This window comes from Phyllostomus hastatus, unplaced genomic scaffold, assembly GCF_019186645.2.
Source record: "Phyllostomus hastatus isolate PE091 unplaced genomic scaffold, TTU_PhHast_1.1 phas_contig_62, whole genome shotgun sequence".
Classification (NCBI taxonomy): domain Eukaryota; kingdom Metazoa; phylum Chordata; class Mammalia; order Chiroptera; family Phyllostomidae; genus Phyllostomus; species Phyllostomus hastatus.
Window position 1 is genome coordinate 19,659,292 of NW_025333921.1, and position 20,310 is coordinate 19,679,601.

The 20,310-nt window shown below is 53.1% G+C and overlaps 1 protein-coding gene across 1 annotated transcript; it reads left to right on the plus strand.

Moving 5' to 3' along the window:
• The first annotated feature begins 5 nt into the window (after positions 1 to 5).
• Positions 6 to 13,515, plus strand: SNX33 (sorting nexin 33). The gene is made up of 2 exons (XM_045848688.1): positions 6 to 2,654; positions 8,489 to 13,515. The coding sequence occupies exons 1-2, from the start codon at positions 1,187 to 1,189 to the stop codon at positions 8,740 to 8,742; spliced, it is 1,722 nt and encodes a 573-aa protein (XP_045704644.1). The 5' UTR covers positions 6 to 1,186; the 3' UTR covers positions 8,743 to 13,515.
• The last annotated feature ends 6,795 nt before the right edge of the window (positions 13,516 to 20,310 follow it).

Genomic DNA, 20,310 nt, shown 5'->3' on the forward strand with positions numbered 1-20,310 from the left:
CTTACCCAGCTCCTCCCCTGCGGCTGTTTCCTCCTCCAGGACGCCACCTCCCGGAATCGACTTTTTTTATTTTATTTATTTTTTACTTTTTGGAGCTGGCCACTCGCTGGCTGTGCCGAGGGTCTGCGAGTGCTGGAGGAGCCGGCTGGGGCGCAGGGGCCGCAGCCTACCGCCCACTGCGGGACCCACGGAAAGGAGGCCGACGGCCCGCCACGCCATCTGCTCGGTGGAGCTCACTCTGCTAACTCCTGTTGAGTGTATGCGTGCAGGGCTGGGCAGGGGTTCTGTACGCCGGGCGCTGGGCGGCTTACCTTTGGACGGGGTCCTCGGACTCGGATCAGGTCAGCTTCAGGCTCATAAACTGCTGAATAATTAGGCAAACAAAAGAGGCCACTCAACTGGTGGACAGAAATCGCCTGAACGTCACTTTGCTCCCTTCCTTCCCTTGGGTGGGGGCTGGCCACTTGAGTGAGGAGCGGGTGCCCGAGCTGCCCGGGACCCCCTGGCCCGTCTGGTCCGAGAGTTGGCGGCCTGTTGTGTAAGCCTCAGTCCTTGTTTTCCCAGCCTGGCTCGTTGGGAAGCTGGACACATCCACCCTTGGACTCGATTCAGGAAGCCACTGCTTTTCTCCTTGCCCTTCTTGGATTTTCTGGATTTTTGAAAACCCAGTGGCCCAAGAGGAGTAGGAAGGAGGAAGGAGCAGAACTTCGGAGGAATGTGACAGAGTCTTCCAAGGCCTGAGGAGCCAGAAGGAGCTGGGAGCCAGAGCTGCAGGCATTCTGGAACCGTTTTGGAGTGATTCTCTTTTGTTTCAGAACGTTGTTCCAGTGGAAAGTGGAATTCTTGCCCTCTCAGGGCTGATTTCTCCGAGTCACTTGACTTTTCTACTGAGAGTGGGAGGAGGGAGAGACTCCCCTTAAGGGGCAGCCAAGGGAAGGGAGGAAAACTATGGATATGAGGTCCCCCTGCCCCCAGGCACGTGCTGCGGGACTTGATAGGGATGTTTCTGGGCCATGGGCACAGCTTTGAAGAGAAGAAGGCCAGATAGCATCTCTGGGTGCTGAGACCTGCCTTAGGGACTGAGAGACTGAGCTGCTGGGGCAGGCATTGGTTTGCTAGTACCTTCTTGGACACCTCAGTTCTGGGCAGGACCCTCTCCTCATCTTTCTCTACCACTGGCCCAGCCATGGCACTAAAAGGCCGAGCCCTCTATGACTTCCACAGCGAGAACAAGGAGGAAATCAACATCCAACAGGGTGAGGACCTGGTCATCTTCAGTGAGACCTCACTAGATGGCTGGCTGCAGGGCCAGAACAGCCGCGGTGAGACAGGGCTCTTCCCTGCCTCTTATGTGGAGATCATCCGTTCTGGCACTAGTTTCAACCATGCTGACTACTCCAGCAGCCCCGCAGGCTCTCCAGGCACCCAGGTGAGCTTGTACGACAGCCCCAGTGCAGCCAGCCCTGGGAGTGGTGGGGGCAGTGGCTTCCTCTTAAACCAGGGTAGCTTCGAGGAGGACGATGATGATGACTGGGATGACTGGGACGATGGATGCACAGTAATGGAGGAGCCACGGGCTGGTGGGCTGGGCACCAATGGGCACCCCCCACTCAACCTCTCCTACCCTGGTGCCTACCCCAGCCAGCACATGGTCTTCCGGCCCAAGCCATCCCTGGAGAGACAGGACAGCCTGGCATCTGCCAAGCGAGGTAGTGTGGTGGGACGCAACCTCAACCGTTTCTCATGCTTTGTGCGCTCTGGAGTGGAGGCTTTCATCCTGGGCGATGTGCCCATGATGGCTAAGATCACTGAGACATACTCCATTGAAATGGGCCCTCGTGGCCCCCAGTGGAAGGCCAACCCCCACCCGTTTGCCTGCTCCGTGGAGGAACCCACCAAACAGACCAAATTCAAGGGCATCAAAAGCTACATTTCCTACAAGCTCACACCCACCCATGCTAGCTCCCCTGTCTACCGGCGATACAAGCACTTTGATTGGCTCTATAACCGCCTGCTTCACAAATTCACTGTCATCTCTGTGCCCCACCTGCCAGAGAAGCAGGCCACAGGCCGCTTTGAGGAGGACTTTATTGAGAAGCGGAAGCGGCGGCTCATCCTCTGGATGGACCACATGACCAGCCACCCTGTGTTATCCCAGTATGAGGGCTTCCAGCATTTTCTCAGCTGCCTGGATGACAAGCAGTGGAAGATGGGCAAACGCCGGGCAGAGAAGGATGAGATGGTGGGTGCCAGCTTCCTTCTCACCTTCCAGATCCCCACAGAGCACCAGGACCTGCAGGATGTGGAGGATCGTGTGGACACCTTCAAGGCCTTCAGCAAGAAGATGGACGACAGCGTCCTGCAGCTCAGCACTGTAGCATTGGAGCTGGTGCGCAAGCATGTAGGGGGCTTCCGCAAAGAGTTCCAAAAGCTGGGCAATGCCTTCCAAGCCATCAGTCATGCCTTCCAGTTGGACCCCCTCTTTAGCTCTGAGGCCCTCAACAGTGCCATTTCTCATACGGGCCGTACTTATGAAGCTGTCGGTGAGATGTTTGCTGAGCAGCCCAAGAATGACCTCTTCCAGATGCTTGACATGCTGTCTCTCTACCAGGGTTTGCTCTCCAACTTCCCAGACATCATCCACCTGCAGAAAGGTAAGAGCCAGTGTAGAGTGTCTGGAGACCTGCAGTGAGTCTGCTGTCTGCTGGATGTGGGGTTATGAACATGGCCTACACAGATAGAACAACTCGAGTTTTTCTGTCTCTGTCTTGTTCATTCATTCAACAAGTGTGTTGAGCACCCACTATGTGGCAGGTGCTATTCTAGGTGTAGGGATATTATTGTGCCTAGATCTGGTCTCTGTCCTCATGGAGCTTGCTGTTTACCTTCTTGCCCTTTCCTTCCTTTCTTCATTGCTTTCTTCTGTTTCTGTCTCACTTTCTCATTTATGTGTTATACAATGTACCCTTCAAGGTATCTGGCTGGAGTTGAGAACATGGGATGACCAGGGCCCGGACCTTGCCCTTGAGGAGCTTACACAGCTATAGACCCAGACAACGAGCACAATGTGGCCTATCTTCCCACTAAGTCACAAGCTCACCTCCCTCCAGAGTCTGTTCTCACCACTGCATGTCCTATCTGTAAGCTCCCAATCTGTGTGCCAAAGGTCAGTGGTCCCCATTTTGCAGATGAAGAAGGTGGTGTCCACGGAAGAGTGGTTGCACAGGGAGCCCATGACCCAGCTGAAACTGTCCCTTCCTTCTGTGCCTACCCAAGCACACATCCATGTTGGCCACCTCCCAAACCTGGCCATGTTTTCAGTTCTCACGGACCCTGTGTAGGGGAGGGACAGGATGGGCCCCTCTCTGTTACTGCAGGGTTGTCTAGGAACTGCCAGGGAAGTGACTCATCCCGGGTTACCCAGGGGCACCTAGGCTGGGCCAGGGAGGAACCAGGGTCTCATGGCCCATCTAACTCCCCCTTCCTGAGCTGTCTTCTTGCCTGAGCAGTGAGTGGGCTGACCTGACCTAGCGGTGACTGAGTTCTGGGGACAACAGGCAGGTCAGATGTCAGAAGAAGGTGTGGTCCTCCCTGGGGCTGCTTAGTAACTCGGGAAGACTGTAGGGCGTGGGGCTGGCTCCTTGGCCCCTAGGCATTGAGGTCAGGCCTGGCTTGGTAGGGAGTTTTCCTCTGGGTGGGGCCAGGAGTCGGACCTCTGGATAATGCCTGGGGGTCAGCAAAGGCCACCCCCAGGTGGCCCAGGTGGCTTTCAGTATCCAGGAGAGTGTGGTACAAACCAGCCCTGCTCTCCTTTAGGAGGAGGTTGACTTCTGTAGCTCCAAGCTTCCCTTCTCCCTTCACTTTCTCTTTTCTCTTCTCTGCCCTTTTCTCTCATCTCCCCATTCCCCTCCTCCTCCTTTCGTCTTCTCTCAGCTTTAGGAGACAGGAGGCCTGAGCTCTAGTCTTGGCTCTTCCCCCTGGAAAGTGCCTTCCTGCCTCTGGGGCTTAGTTTCCTGATCTATAAAACAAGGGAGAGTGGACTCAGTGAGCTCTTAGGCCCAGGTTTGGGGAGGGAGACTTAATGCGGAGGGTCTGACTGAGGACAGTGATGCCTGAGATCTAGCTCTGAGCTCTGGGCAGGGATAGGGCAGAGGAGATGGCCTGGCTGGTTGGGGCCCACTGGGGCAGGTGTCTCCCTGGTTCAAAGAGGAGCCACACCCACTGCAGCCTTAGGGCCTGGGAAAGCTGGTTTAACCAGTTCCTTGGATGGCATGTTTCTATGTGGGCAGTGGGAGGGGGAAGCAAGGGCATAGTGGTTAAAGTGCTTCTAAACCACTGCCGTGGGGTGCCTGGGGACCTTCACCCAGGGCAGGGCTAGGTGCGTCAGGCAGCCCCATACCCAGGGCTCCCAGGCTTGTACTGAAATAGAAGGGAGTGAAGCCAGACTGGCCTTTCTGACCCTTGTGCAGGGAGACAGAACTAAGAGAGGCCATTTCTGACTTTCCACTTGAGGTGTTTCTAAGAATGAGTGGCCAACAGTCCTCTGGCATGATGTATTCAAGCTTAGGCAGAGTCCAGCCCACCTCCCCAATAAGCGAGCCCCTTCTGGGCTTATTCTCTCTCTTTCTGGACTCTGCACTGTCATTCCTAGGCCTGTGTTCTGGTGAGTTAGGGAGGGGGCTTGGAATCTGGCTGACACAGAATTGGGCAGGTTTTATAGGCTGATAGCCTGCTGGAAGGAGGAGAGATCCCATGCTGGCCCTGCACTAGAGCCTTTTCTCAGAGGAAGGAGCAGGAAAATTGGGTGCTCAAGATTCTGTCCAGCTTGTCTGGACATCAGAAATATGGTGAGGGTGTGGGAGAGGCCATGGAAGAAAGGAATGGGAGGCCTAGATCGGATCAGGAGACCAGGCTTTGGACAAACATTGTCTCTGGGGTGACCTTGAGAGAGTTCTCTCCCATCAGTGTTTACCTTAGTAAAATGGGACACAGAGTCTGGGTGACGCTAAGATGAGGCTCACTAGCCTGTCTGCCCACTGGTCCAGCCCCTGGACTTAGTCCAGACCAGGGCAGTCTTGAGGGTGTAAGGGGGCTCTGATAATAGTTACCTTGGAACAATGAGGGGAGACAGTGACCGTCTAGGGCTCCCACCTGAGAGCCATGGCTCCATCCTAAGACTCATCACCTCCAAGCCAGGAAGGCCACTGTGACACCCTCCTTTTTACAGAGGAGGCGCAGTGAGGTGGGATGTTGAGCAGAGCAGAAATTGGAGCCCAGGTGTGTCTGACTCCACAGCCTTGTGTCCACTGTGCCTGACAGATGAGGGAAGGAGCTCCCGCAGGGATGGCTGCTTGTCATAGATGAGCTAAGAGGGGAAGGAGAGGAAAGGGAGGCTTAGATGCTCTAGCGCTAACTTATCTAGAATGCTCGGTGGGCTGGAGGCAGTCCCAGGATCACAGAGCATGCATGGAGGGGCCAAGGAGCTTCTAGACTGGCCAAAGTAAAGTGGCCCTTGCAGTCCAGGCACCCGCCTTGGGTCAGGTGGGCCCTCTGTTCTGGGCCATCATCTAACCCTCCCTCTACCAGCCATCCTAGGCTTCCATAAACAAAGAGAATGATCTCCATGAACCACCCCACCAGCTGGTTCTTGCTGTGACTAAAAAGCAGTTTGCACACAGCTGCATGCAGCATCTTGAACTCTTATTGCCGTCCTAAGTACTTCATGCATTAATTCAGTCAAACCTCAGTTAACTAGAGGAAAGGTACTCTTACCTATTTTTCAGATGTGGAAACTAAAGCATTATTCTGCTGTGAGCAGTTGGCAGTAACATCATATCTAGTCCAACCTGACCCCTGTGACATTGGGAGACCTGTAGACCAGGCAAGGGGAGTGGCTTGCTAGAGGTGACACAGTGAGGACCAGGACTTAGGACTCCTGCCTGCAACCTGGAGTAGATGGTAACAATCTCCAAAAGGTGGGACAAGACTGATTAAGGTGGGACTACGCCTGGGACCTTAGAGCTCTGAAGCTCCAGCCTCCCTTCCCCTCTTTCTGGGACCCCGCCTACAGGACAACTGCCATGGCAGGAGGCTCCCCTGGGTCCTCAGCTCTCAGGTTGAGTCCACATTAGAATGAAGGGTGAGTGCTGGACAGGCCTAAGCCCTGACTCCCAGCCAGTTTCTGGGGCATGTTCGTGTTAGCTGGTCTAGGCCCCAGATCTGAGTCACAGGGTGGAGAGGTGATGGAGAGCAGGGTGGGGCCTCCCCCTTCCCCTCACTCCCTGGCTCCTTGCCTGTCTGTGGATACCTAGCAATTGCAGTAAATTCATTTCTATTATTTGGGCCTTAATCTCCTCATCAACAAAAGGGGCCTTTCCTTCCTCCAAGGCCATGGGCAAGAAGTACCCCCTCAAGTACAGGTCCACCCTCACTGTACCTGGACTTTCTCAGCAGGTGGAATCCAGGCTAGTTTGTGTCTCCTCTTCCAGTAGGTTCCTTTTGCTAAAGCTTAACTTTAGTTTCTTTGTCCTGTTGTTTTCTACCTTTTTATAGTCCTTCTTTATCCCTCGGGACTTTCTCAAATCCCCGAGTCCATTGTCTGGTGGCCCCACACAAATGCCTGGCTGACCTGGTACGGGCACCCTGCAGTAGAAGTCATGTCTACCCCCCAGCTGTGGAGGGATACCTCTGGGCCAGGCATCTCCCATGTGAGGGGCAGGAAAGAGGTGGAAGCCCCTAGGCAAGTCCCTTCCCTTTTGGCTTCAGTTTCCTCTGTTTAGCAGGGGCCTGGCAGATAGGCAGAGCATCTGGCCTCTAGGGCCTCTCCTGCTCTGAAGGCTTGTATTGATCTTCATTACAGGCTTTGAATTGATGCGACTTCTGCTGCTCAGGTCTGGGCAATTGGGGTGGAACAGGACTGAATGGGCTGGGAGCTGGTGACTGCAGAGTTTCCACGAGTGCAGCGAGCAGCCGTGGAGACAGTCCAACCTTGAGTCTGTCTGCTCAAAATGCCAGTGTTAACCAATTAGCTATGTACTTGATTACTAATATGGGTGCTGCCAGTTCTAAAAGCCTCCAGAGCTATTTCCAGAATTAGAGCCCTGGGCCTGGCATATAGTAAATGATCAGTAAATTGATCTTGAATGAAGTGAACAATTTGAAGGGAAAAAGAATACAATTTGAAGACCCTTGAGAAGCCTTCTTAAAGAAGAAATGGGAAGCATGGATAATGAGCATGTTAGTTTTGTGCAGTGGATCCTTTTGAAGTACTTGGGAGGGTGCTGCCCACTGTGCCAACCCTTCCCATCTCATTCTTTGCACAGTGGGTTCTCTACAGCCCTGCAAGTAGTGAGTGCCGGGCACTGCCAAACTGCCTCCTCTTCTTAGCAACTGTCTCCACCAGCTTCAATGCAGAATTAGTCAAATACCAGTTAATTCAGAACTGGAATCTATTCTCCAATTGCTTGTTGATTCATTCAGATTCTTCCAAAGTGGGTCACCTGCCCAGGTTTATCTCCTGCCCTCCATCTGTCACCTGGTTATTACAATGGCCTCCTCTAGTCCCCTGGGAGCTGGAGTGAGGAGGGGCCAGGACCAGTCTGTGGGGGAGACACACACAAAGGAAATCTCCAGGTGGCCTTTGAGGCTCTGTTTTAGAATCAGCAGTGTGGTCGGGTGGGAAGCATTATGCTTGGGAGCTCTGAGGAAGGCTTCTGGTGTACCTGATGAAAGGCACTAAATTGTTCATAGGGATCCAGGGGGCAGAGAGATGAAGTTAGGAAAGAGTAGGGTGAATCTGATGAACATGGGGTCAGTGTGGAATGGGTGCAGGGACCAGCTCCCAGAGGGCCTCACGAATGAGTGTGAACCTTGATCTGCAGACACAGGGGAGCCAGGGAAGGCTTGGGTGTCCAGCGTAGCTGCTCTTCAGGTGCTGTAGAAGACCTCTCAGAGGTCGGGACTGAGGTGGGGAGGCCATGGGAGGCTGTTGTAGTTGTCCAGTGAGGAACAGGCTGGATCAGCTCAGTGGACACATATCAGGATTTGCTGTGGGCTAGGCTTTGTTCTGGGTGTTTGAAACATTGAGCTCACAGCCCAGAGGGATGCAGTTAGAGAAACCACAGGGTGGTAAGAGCTGTGGGAGCATTGAGAGCACCTAATGCAGTGGGGATACTGGGGAGGCTTTCTGGAGGTAATGTTTGGGCTGAATTAAGATGTCCTGGTCCTACAAATCAATGTAGCAAGCAGAGCTGTGACTACTTGGGTGTGAGCTGCTGCTGATGCCACAGGTTTGGGTGAGGATTGAGGACATCCTGGTGGAGATACCCAGTGGCTGGACCAGGGGTCTGGAGTCTTGGAGCTGGAGCTGATAAAGGTACTGTCTGATAAGGGTGCTGTCTGCCCTTGAGGAGACTCGTGGAGGGTTTAGGGAACATATTGGGGAGACCAGAGCCCTAACCTCCCTTGTCCTCCGCTCTGCCTGTGCCAGGCGCCTTTGCCAAGGTAAAGGAGAGCCAACGCATGAGTGACGAGGGCCGCATGGTGCAGGACGAAGCAGATGGCATTCGCAGGCGCTGCCGTGTGGTGGGCTTCGCCCTGCAAGCTGAGATGAACCACTTCCACCAGCGCCGTGAGCTCGACTTCAAGCACATGATGCAGAGCTACCTGCGCCAGCAGATCCTTTTCTACCAGCGGGTAGGCCAGCAGCTGGAGAAGACACTACGCATGTACGACAACCTCTGATCTCAAGTACCTGGCCCCACCCTGCCTTCTGCCTGGTCACTGCAATGTACTCTGGTTTCCAGACCTCCCGCACCAGCAGTAGCTGGGGGTGGGCTCTGGAAGAGTCATGGTTACCCCTGGGGTCGTCTCTTACCCCTTAGAGGTCAGGGGACAACAGGGGTGAGAATGGGGCCAGGAACCCTCCAGGCTGAAGCCTGGGCTGCTGGTCAGTCACTTGAGGCCAGGCCAGGGTCTTAGCCAACCTTAGAACCTTCAGAGCTTGTTCTCCTGGCTGCCACCCACTCATTCACTCAGCAGACACCGGGGCCTGCTGTGGTCCTGGGTTGGATGCTAGACACCAGGGCTGTGGCATGCTTGCCCTCAAGATGTCCCCAGTCAAGGTGGGGATCAGACACAGAAACACATGGGGGCAGTGCAGAATTACCCACAGTAAATAAGGGGTCCCTGGAAGCTCACAGAGGAGACCACTCATTTTACCCATCAGGGAAGACTCCATGGTGTAAGTGACATTCAAGTGATATCCTGAAGAATGACAAGGACCTGTTAGGTAGTAAATGAGTGCAGTAGATGGGAGGACATTCAGAAGAGAGGTACAGCATGAGCAAAGGTATGGAGGCATGAAAACACCCTTCCTCTCCCCCTCACTTTTCCTACCTTGCTTCCCTACCTTGATGGGGAGGGATCTTCCTTGCTCCTTCATCATCCCTTTCCCGGTCCAACCCCCACCCCTTGTGGGATAGGCTGCTGGCCAACTCCCTCCTGACCCCCATTCACCTGCTAAGCCCCTGTTGCCCTTGGTTAGGGACCATGCAGCATCTTTCCCCTGGGCTCCAGGTGCTAAGACAAGTCATGGACCCCAGGACCCTGCTGTTGTCTTCCTGGTGGGGACATCCAAAAAGTACCAGATTTTTGAGTTCACCAGCAATAACTCCTCACACTCCAGCAGGCTCACACCCCCAGGCTTCTGGGGTCCTCTGCCCTGTGAATCCTGGAACCCTTCCTGGTGCATGGTAGGAAACCCAAGGGGAAAAGACAGGCTGACCTGCCTACTACCCCAGGGACCCTGAGCCTGCCCACCCATGGCCAGCCTCACTGCAATGCCCACTTGGGTCCTGGCCAGTTGTTTACATCCTCAAGGGGGATACTCCTACCCCCCAGGCCAGGGCCTGGTCCAGCATTGGGTTGGGTAGAACTGACAAGTGCTACTGCTAGCCCTTCCAGGAGGTCATGGCTATTCCTGGCTGCTGCTGCTTGAATATTTTTTCTTTTTTTTTTTTTCTGATGAACCTTTTACAATTAAGATAATAAAAACATGACTTTTTAATTTACATCCTAGAGAGGATGAGGGTGGGGGAAGGATAGAACCCTAGTTGTCCCCGAGGCACAAAATTTACCCCATAACCTCAACAGCTGGGGGGAGGGCTGTGCTGGTGGGAGGTGTTATCTGGGGATCTAGAGGTGGCCAAGGACCCCAGCTGGATGCACACCCTTCCCAGACCTCACTCACATCTCACCAGCGGTGGAGTTCTGCCAGGGGTTTGACTCTGCTGCTCTTATCTATGGCTAAGTGTTACACGAGGAAGGGATGGGAGGCTATGTCCCAGGACAGCCTAATTGGTGGGGTTCCTCTCACCAGGAGACCTCAGTCCAGGAGAAGGGGACGGAGCTCAGAAACTGTCATTTCCCAGGCTGTCCTGGGTATCCAGCCATGTGGTAGCTTCCGTGTTGGACACTGAGGACACCCCAGCCCTGCCCTTGGGATTGTCCCAGGCAGCATGAACAGGAATCTTCACACCTGGGAAAGAGGAGTGTGGTGAAACCATGGTGTTCTTTGGGGGCAATGGAGACTTGGTGGAGGGAGGAGTGCTGTGGTCTGGGCATCAGGGGAGTCTCTGGCCAGGCGAGGGGCCCAGGAGCTCGGGCCAGCTGGAGTCGGGGAGCAGGCAACAAGGGCTCCTTATTCAGGGCAGAACGTCCTCAGAGGAACGTCTCGAATGGGCCCTTGATCCTGGGTCAAAGTTAGGTCAGATTTGGGACTTTCTGTGGACCTTGCCTCTCCTTCCTCCCTGCCCTCCTCCCCTCATTTCCATCTCCTCTGAGGACCTTTCCTACCTTAATCTTTTCTTAGCTTTGACGTTCACGTCCCTTTACAGAGGGCAACCTGACCACAGCAAGGGGCCTGTGGGGGTTGGGGGGTTGATGGCTCCTTCTCGAGGCCAGTCTGGGTGGGATGGGAATGCTCTTCTTAAACCCACAGTGCCTGGAAAGTCCCCATTCATACTTCCTGCCCTGGACTGCCCTCTTGTATCCCTTCCTTGAGAGGGGTGGTCTCCTATAGCTCTCCTCCTCAGGGAGAGGGAGTTGGACCTAGGAGAAGAACCAGAATGTGAAGTCTTGGGATGGGCCAGGCCTACTCTAGGTATCCTGAGGTCTCTAGGCTGAGATATCATATGTGGTGGGCGCTGAGAATATCACAGCCCCTCTCTTTGGTTTCTTTCTATCTGTGTGTGGGTTGGGGTGTTGGAGGAATTTGAGATCTGTTGGGGCTGGGAGAATAGTGTGGGGAGTATCCTGGTGGTAACATGGCTTGCTGGCTGGCCTCAGTTACATGCCAGGCACATGTTCCAGATTGAACTGGGCCATGCTGCCTCCAGTCCCCTCTCTCATTTTGCTCTGAGAGAAGTGGAAAACAAGGTCTCTCTGCCCTGTGCAACTACCAGGACCTGAGGGTTTGGGACCCCTGATACCCAGTCTTGGCACAATCCAGGGAAGGAGTCTGTTTTGTGGCTGTATGTGGGGTGGAGAGGTGGTTCTCAGATCCTGCATCCTGGTGTCTCCTGGACACAGGAGGGCTGTGAACCACTGTGCCACATCTGGAGCAGAGCAGGGGCTAGGGGAGACCTGTGGTCCCAGGCTCAGTCCACCACTGCCCCTCCATTCAGTGACAAAACCATCCATATATCCACATGGTCCCAGACACTTTGGCCCAACCCAAAGCACACATAGTCACACACAGCTGCACAATTCCTCTATAGGCACATATGTCACATCTGGCGATATGCACATGTATGCATGGTCATGTGCTCTCACAGTTGTACTCCTAGCTACAGTGCCACACACACTCACATTCACAGCCACGTCCACACATGTCATCTGTTCACAGTGTCAGTGTCCACTGTGTCATCACTCACAGTCATTCCACAATCTCATGCACACAGTCATACCCTCATACAGTGATACACACATACTACCACAAAGTCACACATGCACATAGCAAAGGTGTCACACACGCATAGCTGTACCTGGACCACACCTGCACCACCTTCTGGGGGAGCCACCTAGGATCATTCATCACCCGACACTACCATGTCCAGTTTTTCGTGCACACACAAGGAACTTGAGTTCTAGTGGCTGGTGGAAGTTGGCTGCATTACCCAGAGTTCCCGGGGGATGGGGGATGCTTCAAGCTAGCGCTCAGCTCCCTGTAGGCTATGTGGCCTGGCCTTGCCTGCTTCCCTCCACACCACCCATGCCCAGGCCAGTCAATAGGCTCGGACTGCCTCTGAAGTCCCCTGGATGAAGCCACAAAACAAGTGTCCAGGCATCTCCCATTTCTTGAATCAGAGCTGAGGCAGCTGTGTCCATAAGAACAGGAGCCAGGATGCAGTGGACAGAGCCCAGGCCTTGGGCTGGAGGAACATTCCTGCACCATCTCCCCAAGCATGCAAGGACTGGGCCCGCCCTGACTGCCTACCCGCTGACTCAGATCTCCAGGAGCCAAGCCTCAGTTCCCTGCCTCTCCCCACTAAAACTGTTTCCCCACCAATTCAGCTCCGGTACCTCTCTCACTGGGAAGGGTAGAAAGAGATGGTGAGTCCTAGCAAAAAGATCATGGGGAACAATAAAAATTCACCTCCCCAGACTTAGCTCAGGAAGGCCAATTGTGAAACGCCTCTTTGGGGTTCAACATAGCTTAACACAAACCATTTTTCCTTAGGTTTCATTTTGTTAGTCAAAGCTCAATGCAGTCCAGTTTGTTTAAGAAGCGGTGTCTCTCACACAGCTGTGGAGGCCCCAGGAGGCCACAGCCTCCTTGGTCCTTACAGCAGCCTTGCTAGGTAGGCATCATTATTCCATTTCATGGACAAAAGACCAAGACTTGGCCAGAGGGAGGATAGGATCTGCCTAGACTCACACGATGAGTCTGAGGCCTCTAGGCTTGAATCCAGCTCTCTGGCTTCATTCCTTAAATTAATTCATTTAGGTTCAAAGAAAGAGGGGGTGGCAGATTTCTATTTCAGAGGTGGGAAAGAATGGGAAGGCTGGTGAACCCAAATGCTGAAATGGGAAGGGCTCAAGGGTAGGTGGGCCCCACCAGGCCCCAGAGATGAAGAGGCTGGCGGCGGCATCGCACGGAGGGACTTGGACTGCATTACAGATGAACGTCTGAGAAGCACCGCTTCATTTTTCTGTAACTAACCTGAGTTCCTTTCTTGCTGTTTCATTGCCCCACATGTTAGAAAATTAATCTCAGATCATAGGGGGACTGCTTCTTTCTTGAGGGAATGCATCTATGTTTTGGGGGTGGCACATTTGAAGACCATAGGCAGGCCCCTGGCACTTTGAATTTTACAGGCCAAGCCCCACACTCTGTCACACAGGAAATTTTGCTGGCATTCCACATTAAAAGTCATTAATATATACCTACTTGAGTTGAGTTCATTGCTACTCGACAATGTCTTATAGATTTTAATTAAACTTTATTAATTTTGATTTTGTCTTTTCTTTCTTTTGCCTTTTCACCTGCAGCCTTCCCACCTGCTTTGTTTCCCATCCTGAGGCCTCTGGGGCTGGCCCTTTCTCTGCTTTGGCCCTCAGTTGCCCCTGTACCTTGTGGGGACAGGCAGGGATGGCAGTGTTCCTTCTGGGCTTGTGGCCATCAATCCCAAGCTCCCATCTCACGGTCAAGCACAAGGAGTTCTGGGGGCTGCTTAGAGACACTGCCACCCTCTGTTATCCCAGTGCAGGCAGCACCGTGACGGACACTGGGTGGTCAGTATTTCATAACCACCCTGTGTACAAGGGACGAGGAAATGAAGCCCAGCGAGGCAGGTGCTGGAGCATCCAAGGCTGGTGTGAGACCACCTGTGCAGTCCTGGGCCACTGGTGCTGGGAGGGAAGTAGCTGATGCCTGAGGTAGAAGGCTGGTTAGAGCCTCGAGGAATCTGGAGACTCTTCTGGTCCACCAGTGTGGCAGGAAGGCTCTGGGTGGAGTGGGTCAGTATGAGGCTCTGCTAGACAGCCACGATGTCCCCCAGATACTGATAAGCTCTCTGGCTTCTTTCCCTGCTCTATCCAGAGTCAGGACCCAAGTGGCTGAGCCCAAGCACAAATCCTGCCCTGTACATACTTGTTTTAGGGATATTTCTTAACTGACCCATGCTTTCATGAGTCCATTTATAACAGGAGTGTCAGGTGGCTTTTAGCAAAAAAAAAAAGCTACATAAACAAAACAGGTCAGCGGGTCAGTGCCTGCATGTAGCAAGTACTTAGTAATGGGCCTCAGGGATTATAAGCCTTTGAGCAGAAACTTAGAGCAGTTTAGGCCAAGAATATGGGAGCTTCATTTTATAGGTGAGAAAACTGACTGGATGAAACCTTCAAAGCCACATTCAGGGTAAATGGCAGGGCTGGGCCTGGGACCAGGCCCCAGCTACTCCTGGACCTTGAGCCTTGCCACATATTGCCACTGTATCTTCGTGAGAGCAGACTTCTTGGGGCTTCCAGGCTGTCACATTATTTGTCAGTACAAGGCAGGAGGCATCCACTGGGCCACATGCTGTCATATATTCCACTGACACAGGATAGCATGGCCCAGGGGTTATGAGGCAGGCTCACACCTCAGGACTACCTCTGTGGATTCACTGGGGGACCTCAGGCGAAGTCACCACTCCGTCTCGGTTTTCCTCCACATCACTCAAGTTATGGTAAGCACAATTACACAGGGACGTGAAATCATGACTGCAGGCACTGCCACTGTCCCAGGTGTGTTAGGCCCTCAAAGCCGCACAGGCCAGTAAGGCAGGGGTGCCTTGAGTGCACAACAGCTACTATGTGCTAAACATCATGCTAAGGATCTTCCATGACAGTCTGACAGGTGAGAACTATTGCTGACCTGTCCCTGCAGATGAAGAGACTCAGAGGCTTTGAGTGCCCTGTGTGGGTCTGTGGGGCTGGCTGTGCAGCTGCTCCATGGTGGGAGGAGGGTAGGGGGCGGCCATCCTGCAAAGTGAATGCAGAGGTGCTGGGAACTGAGGAGAGTGGGGGGCAGGTGGTGGGTATTGGGTGAATGTGGCTGTGGGCCTTCAAGTCAGGGTGAAAGGGCAGAGGGCTTGGCCCAGAGAGAGCACTGAGCAAATATTTACTGAGGGATTATTTTCTGTAAGGCCTCAGGTTGGAATGTGAGAGCAGGATCTGATAATGGAGGAAGGAGCTGGAGTCAGGGGCCAGACTCTGATCTCTGAGAAGAATCTGAATCAGGAACCTCCTTGCTAAAGGAACCAGTATGGGCAGGAGTGCGGGTTGATAGAGAAACACTTGGGGTGGGGGGCATGTCCTGTGAGTGACCTGGCTGAGCTGGGAAAGATGGGGGTGGGTGAGAGCTCTGACCTGGGGGCTTCAATGTGGGAGAGAGTGAAGCAGCAGATGTTGAGTTGTTGAGTGGTGGGGTCCGTGCATATGCCTGGTGCCCTGGAGTGTGTGCTTCCAGCTGTGTGGTGGCTGAGTGCATCTGTGAGCACCTGGGCCTGACTGTACCATCCTCGGGGAGGCACGTTATGGCTGCAGGCGCATGTTTTCCAGCCTGGGTGAGCTACCTCTCACCCCAGGGCTCCACCCAGCCTTGGAATCACGCTCAGCTCCTCTCTTTCTCTCACACTCCACATCTCCTCCACCAGTAAAACTTTGTTAGATCCTCAAAAGAGGTCCCAAACCTGACCCATTTCATCATCTCGCTGCTTGACCTGAGCCATAGACACGCCTGCCTGGACTATTACAGCAGCCTCCAAGCTGCTCTCTGCCCTCTTTTCTGCTCCACATCAGTCTAACAGGAGCCAGAGTGATTTTTTAAAACCATGTTCTAAATCAAATTATGTCCCTCCCCTGCTTTCAACCTCCAGGGCTTCCTGCCATTTGTAGCATAGATTCTAAACTCCTACCACAGACCACAAGGCCTCTAATCTCACTGTGGACACAGAACTGCAGGCCTACTGGACTGCTGGCTATTCCTTACATAGGCCAAGCTTGCTTGGGCCTCAGGGCCTTTATACTTGCTGTCCTCTCTATGTAGAATGTTTTTCCTCCCAGTGTCTGCTTGGTTCACACTTCAGTTAATTTAGGTCTTTGCTTACATGTCATCTCCTTGGAGAAGGCTTCCTGATCATCCAAAGAGTCTTTCTAGTCAGTCTTCTGTTCCCACACCCTGCCTTTTTCTCTTTGTTTTACTTATTACCAACTGCCAATTATATACGTGTATGTATTTAACTTTTTATTATGGAAAGCTTCAAACATGCAGCAATAGAGAAACTAATACAGTACAGTGGATCCCCATGTGCTATACCTCAGACTCAAGTTTTCAACCCTGGGCAATATTTTGTTCTCCCACATCCTTTGCTTCCCACAAACTCCAGATATCACACAATCTTATCTGTAAATACTTCAGTGCAAAAGTTAGATTTTACATGTATCTGTTTGTTAGGAGGCAGCCTTCAGGGCAGTTGACGTTTGTCTGTCTTGCTTACTGCTGTGTCCTCAGTGCTTAGAACAGTACCTGGCTCACAGCAGGTGATTTGAGATGCCTGCTAGGCTGTGTCTCAGGTCTCCGAGGAGGGTGTGTTCAGGTTCTAGTTTGCACAGGCCCACTGCAGCCAGTGAGTACGCCTGCACACGACTGTGCACAGCTGCATGGGGCAGTCCCAAGAATATGTGTGCGTGTGCATGTGTGCTGCCACGGCAACTGGGTTCTGAATGCATGCTTCCACCCTGACATCATCTCCCACCTTCCAGGACCCAGGACTTGCTCTGGGGAGTATTTCTGTCTTTCTCAGCAAGGCATGGGTGTGAAGGGATAGGAGAGGGTAAGCGCCAGTCCCTGCCCCACCCTCTGGAAGGCTGGCTTGAAGCCAAGGTGGCCTAGAGAGCCCTTCCCTGTCCTTCTCTGGCTAACAGGAGGCTGTGTTGTCCCAGTTGGCAGAGTGGGAAACCTCCTTCTTCCCTGGCACTGAAGCTCAGTCCAGTATTGCTGGCATCGGCTGGGTGGGGTATAGGGTATGCATGTATGCAGGGTGGGGATATCCCTTCCTGGCCAACTCCTGAGGCTCCTAGGATGACTCCTGGGTAGTTGGACAACTGAGGCCACTCAAACTAGGGGCAACTGGGTACAAAGTTCTGGCCCAGGGTCTTAGCAGTCCCTCCCCCCATTTCTTCATCTTAAAGAATTTGACCCTGAGAGGTGGGCAGTGGTGGAAGAACATGCCTCCAGTCCAGTACGAGGTTTACTCCTGGGGCCTCTCCCTAACAGGTTGGGCCTTTCGCAGCTTCTTTCAGCCTGGTCCCCAAAGCCCCGGTCTCCTCCAGGAAGCCTGTGTTCTGGCCCTCCTTGAACCCACCCATCCCATCCTGCCCTCTTCCTCCAAGGTAGGCCATATGGTCCCAGCCGCCCCCCCCCCAACCTCAGGGGTAGTCCTCTGAATCAGCGGGGGAGGGGTGGAGAAAGGGAGGTCAGAGTGGGGTTGCTAGCTTCTACCCCAGAATTTAACTCCTTGCTGCACAGCTTACTCTCCCTTCCAGAACCCAGCAGAGATGAGTGCCTCGATGTGCTCTTTTCCAGAAGGGGAATGCATGCATTTGACTTTCCAGGATGACTGAGCATTTGTTTAGCACCTACTATGTGCCAGGCACTAGTGATGGCTGTAGTAAATTATAATAATAACAAAAATATCAACTTTGAACATTTGTTAAGCATCTAGAATATGCCAGACAATTCCCATGTGCTAGGCAATTCAAAATCATCACCATTATAACAACACTAATCATATGGTGAACACTTACTAAGCATTTACTATGTATGATGCTATTCTAAGAGCACTCTCACAACAAAGACTATTTGAAAAGAAATCTTGGTCAGTTGCTCTGTTTTGATAGGTCCTAACTCCAACAGATAAGTGGGACCTGGTCTGGGGCCACCTGCTAGCCACATCTCATGGGTACCGATATGGATGGGCAATGGGGCAGAAATAAAGACAGGGGGTGGGGCTTTAGGCAGAAACCAGGGACCAAGCTCCTCCAGGCTTAGATCCATACTGTCTTGGGTTAATGATCCCACCTGAGTTAGAGTAGGTAGGTGGACTTGCACAAGTTCATTGAGCAGAGACAGTCACCAGCCCTGCCCTCCCTCCTTTAGGTCATGGGTTCTGTCCCTAGATTCTGAGGTTCTCAGGGTAGATCATGGGACAGAGGGTCTGAGGTCCTATGGTCTGGAATCTTCTTGGGGTTCATGGGCTCTGCCCCACTTGCCTGTCTGGATGCCATGCCCACAAGGAGACCTCTTACCAAGGTTGAGTCAGAAGGGGCCTTTCTGTCCTGAGTCACTTCCACGACTCTACCAGCTTTGCCTACCTGCCTGCTCGCTCAATGACCCTTTAGAACAGGCTCCACCTTCCCCAACAAGACCCTGGTTCTTGGAGGTCACTGCCAAGGCCAGAGTGTCTGATATTTCTGGCCCACTCACACTTACCCAATGCCTCTCTTGGTGCCCAGGGTTCCACTGCTGAGAGATGTGTCCTTGGCATCTGGAGGGGCTCTGAGCTTCTAGAAATTATTCTGTGTGGTTGTGACAGTTACTCCCATAAGGCTGGGACTCTGAGCCCTCCGATCGATTGCATGCAGAGTCCTCTGGGTGGGTAGCAGTGGGGGCACCTTTGGCTCTACTGTGCTCCTTCCTCTTGAAGGTTAGGTCAGGTGAGTGCTGTAGTCATTAGATCAGCTGGCACAGGAGATTCTGAGGATGGGCTGTAGGGCAGGAGAAGGCTGAGTAGGAGGGGTCTCTGCCTTGTTTCTTCCTTCTGCCCCATGTAATCAACTTTGATTCTATTTGTGGTGGGCTCTCATGTATGATTTGGTGAAAGTGGATAGATCTGGGATATCTGGGTTGGAAGGAGCCATAGGGAGAGAGAGAGGTGTGAGCTCTGAAGAATCTGAAAGGGACAGATTAAACTTGCTCCTTAGAAACTTAGGGCCTGGGGTCAGTTCTGCCTGGGCCCTGAAAGGTATCTGGGAGCCAGAGCAACAACTGGGAGCCCAGCCAGCATCCCTGGGAATGAGGGAAGCAGGGGAACCAGTGGCAACTCAAGAAAGGAGGTCCAGTTGGAATTGGTGGTTAGAGACTTCTTGGCCTATGTGGGGAGGGGCTATAGTCGGGTGATAGATGTTTGCTGAACATCTACTGTACACCTGACCCTGGGCCAGGCTGGGTACTGCCCTGAAGGAGCACACAGCAAAGAATTATGTTTACTGTAAAAGGTACTGAGGAACCTCACTCATGCCAGGGTCACAGCAATCTGGAAGGGGAGGGGAGTTGGGTCCTAGGACCAGGGCAGCACCTAGACTGGGGGTCATGGACAATATTTGTTTTGGGGGACAGAAGGGACAGTTAGTGTAGCAGTGTCTCTAGCTTCCACCCTCTGTGGGACAGAGAACTCTTGGGAGCCCAGCCCCTCCTTCCTGACCAGGCTTGGTGGAAGCCTGACAAACAGGTAGCTCCTCCCCTGTCTCTGCTGACCCCTCTGCTCTGCCATGGCTGAGACAGGTGACCAGCTGGTGACTTTGCCTGGACACCTCCCTTTGTCCTTCACTCTGTATGTGAGACCCAGACAGGTGGGTCGAAGCCAGGGAGAGGACCAAGCTGGGTTGCAGAAGGCAGGGTGTAAGGAGCTGCTGCACTTCACAGGGACCAGTCTTTGGGACGTAAGGGTGAGAGTGGGCTTCTTCCTAAAGACACTCCCTGCTGGATTGGACCTGGCTTCCAGCCTCACCCTCCTCTGCTTCCTTCTTTGCCTGGAGGCCCCTGGAGTAGGAACCCCCACATCAGAACCCTATTCCCAGCCCTGGCTGGTGTGGCTCAGTGGATTGAACACCGGCCTGAGAACCAAAGGGTGACAGGCTCGATTGCCAGTTAGGGCACATGCCTGGGTTGCGGGCCAGGTCCCCAGTAGGGGGTACGTGAGAGGCAACCACACATTGATATTTCTCTCCCTCTCTTTCTCCTTCCCTTCCCCTCTCTAAAAAATAAATAAATACAATCTTAAAAAATAAAAATAAACAAATAAAAAATTTATAAAAAGAACCCTATCCCCCCAAATATATGCGGTATATAGGCACTTCAAAGGAGTGTGGGGGAGAAGGACAGGGAGCCCAGGGTTAGGTGGTTAGTAGATGTTCAGATACTACTCTTGATCTTAGCCAAAAGGCTGAGGAGAGATTAGTCGATGTTCAATGAACATCCACTTCGAG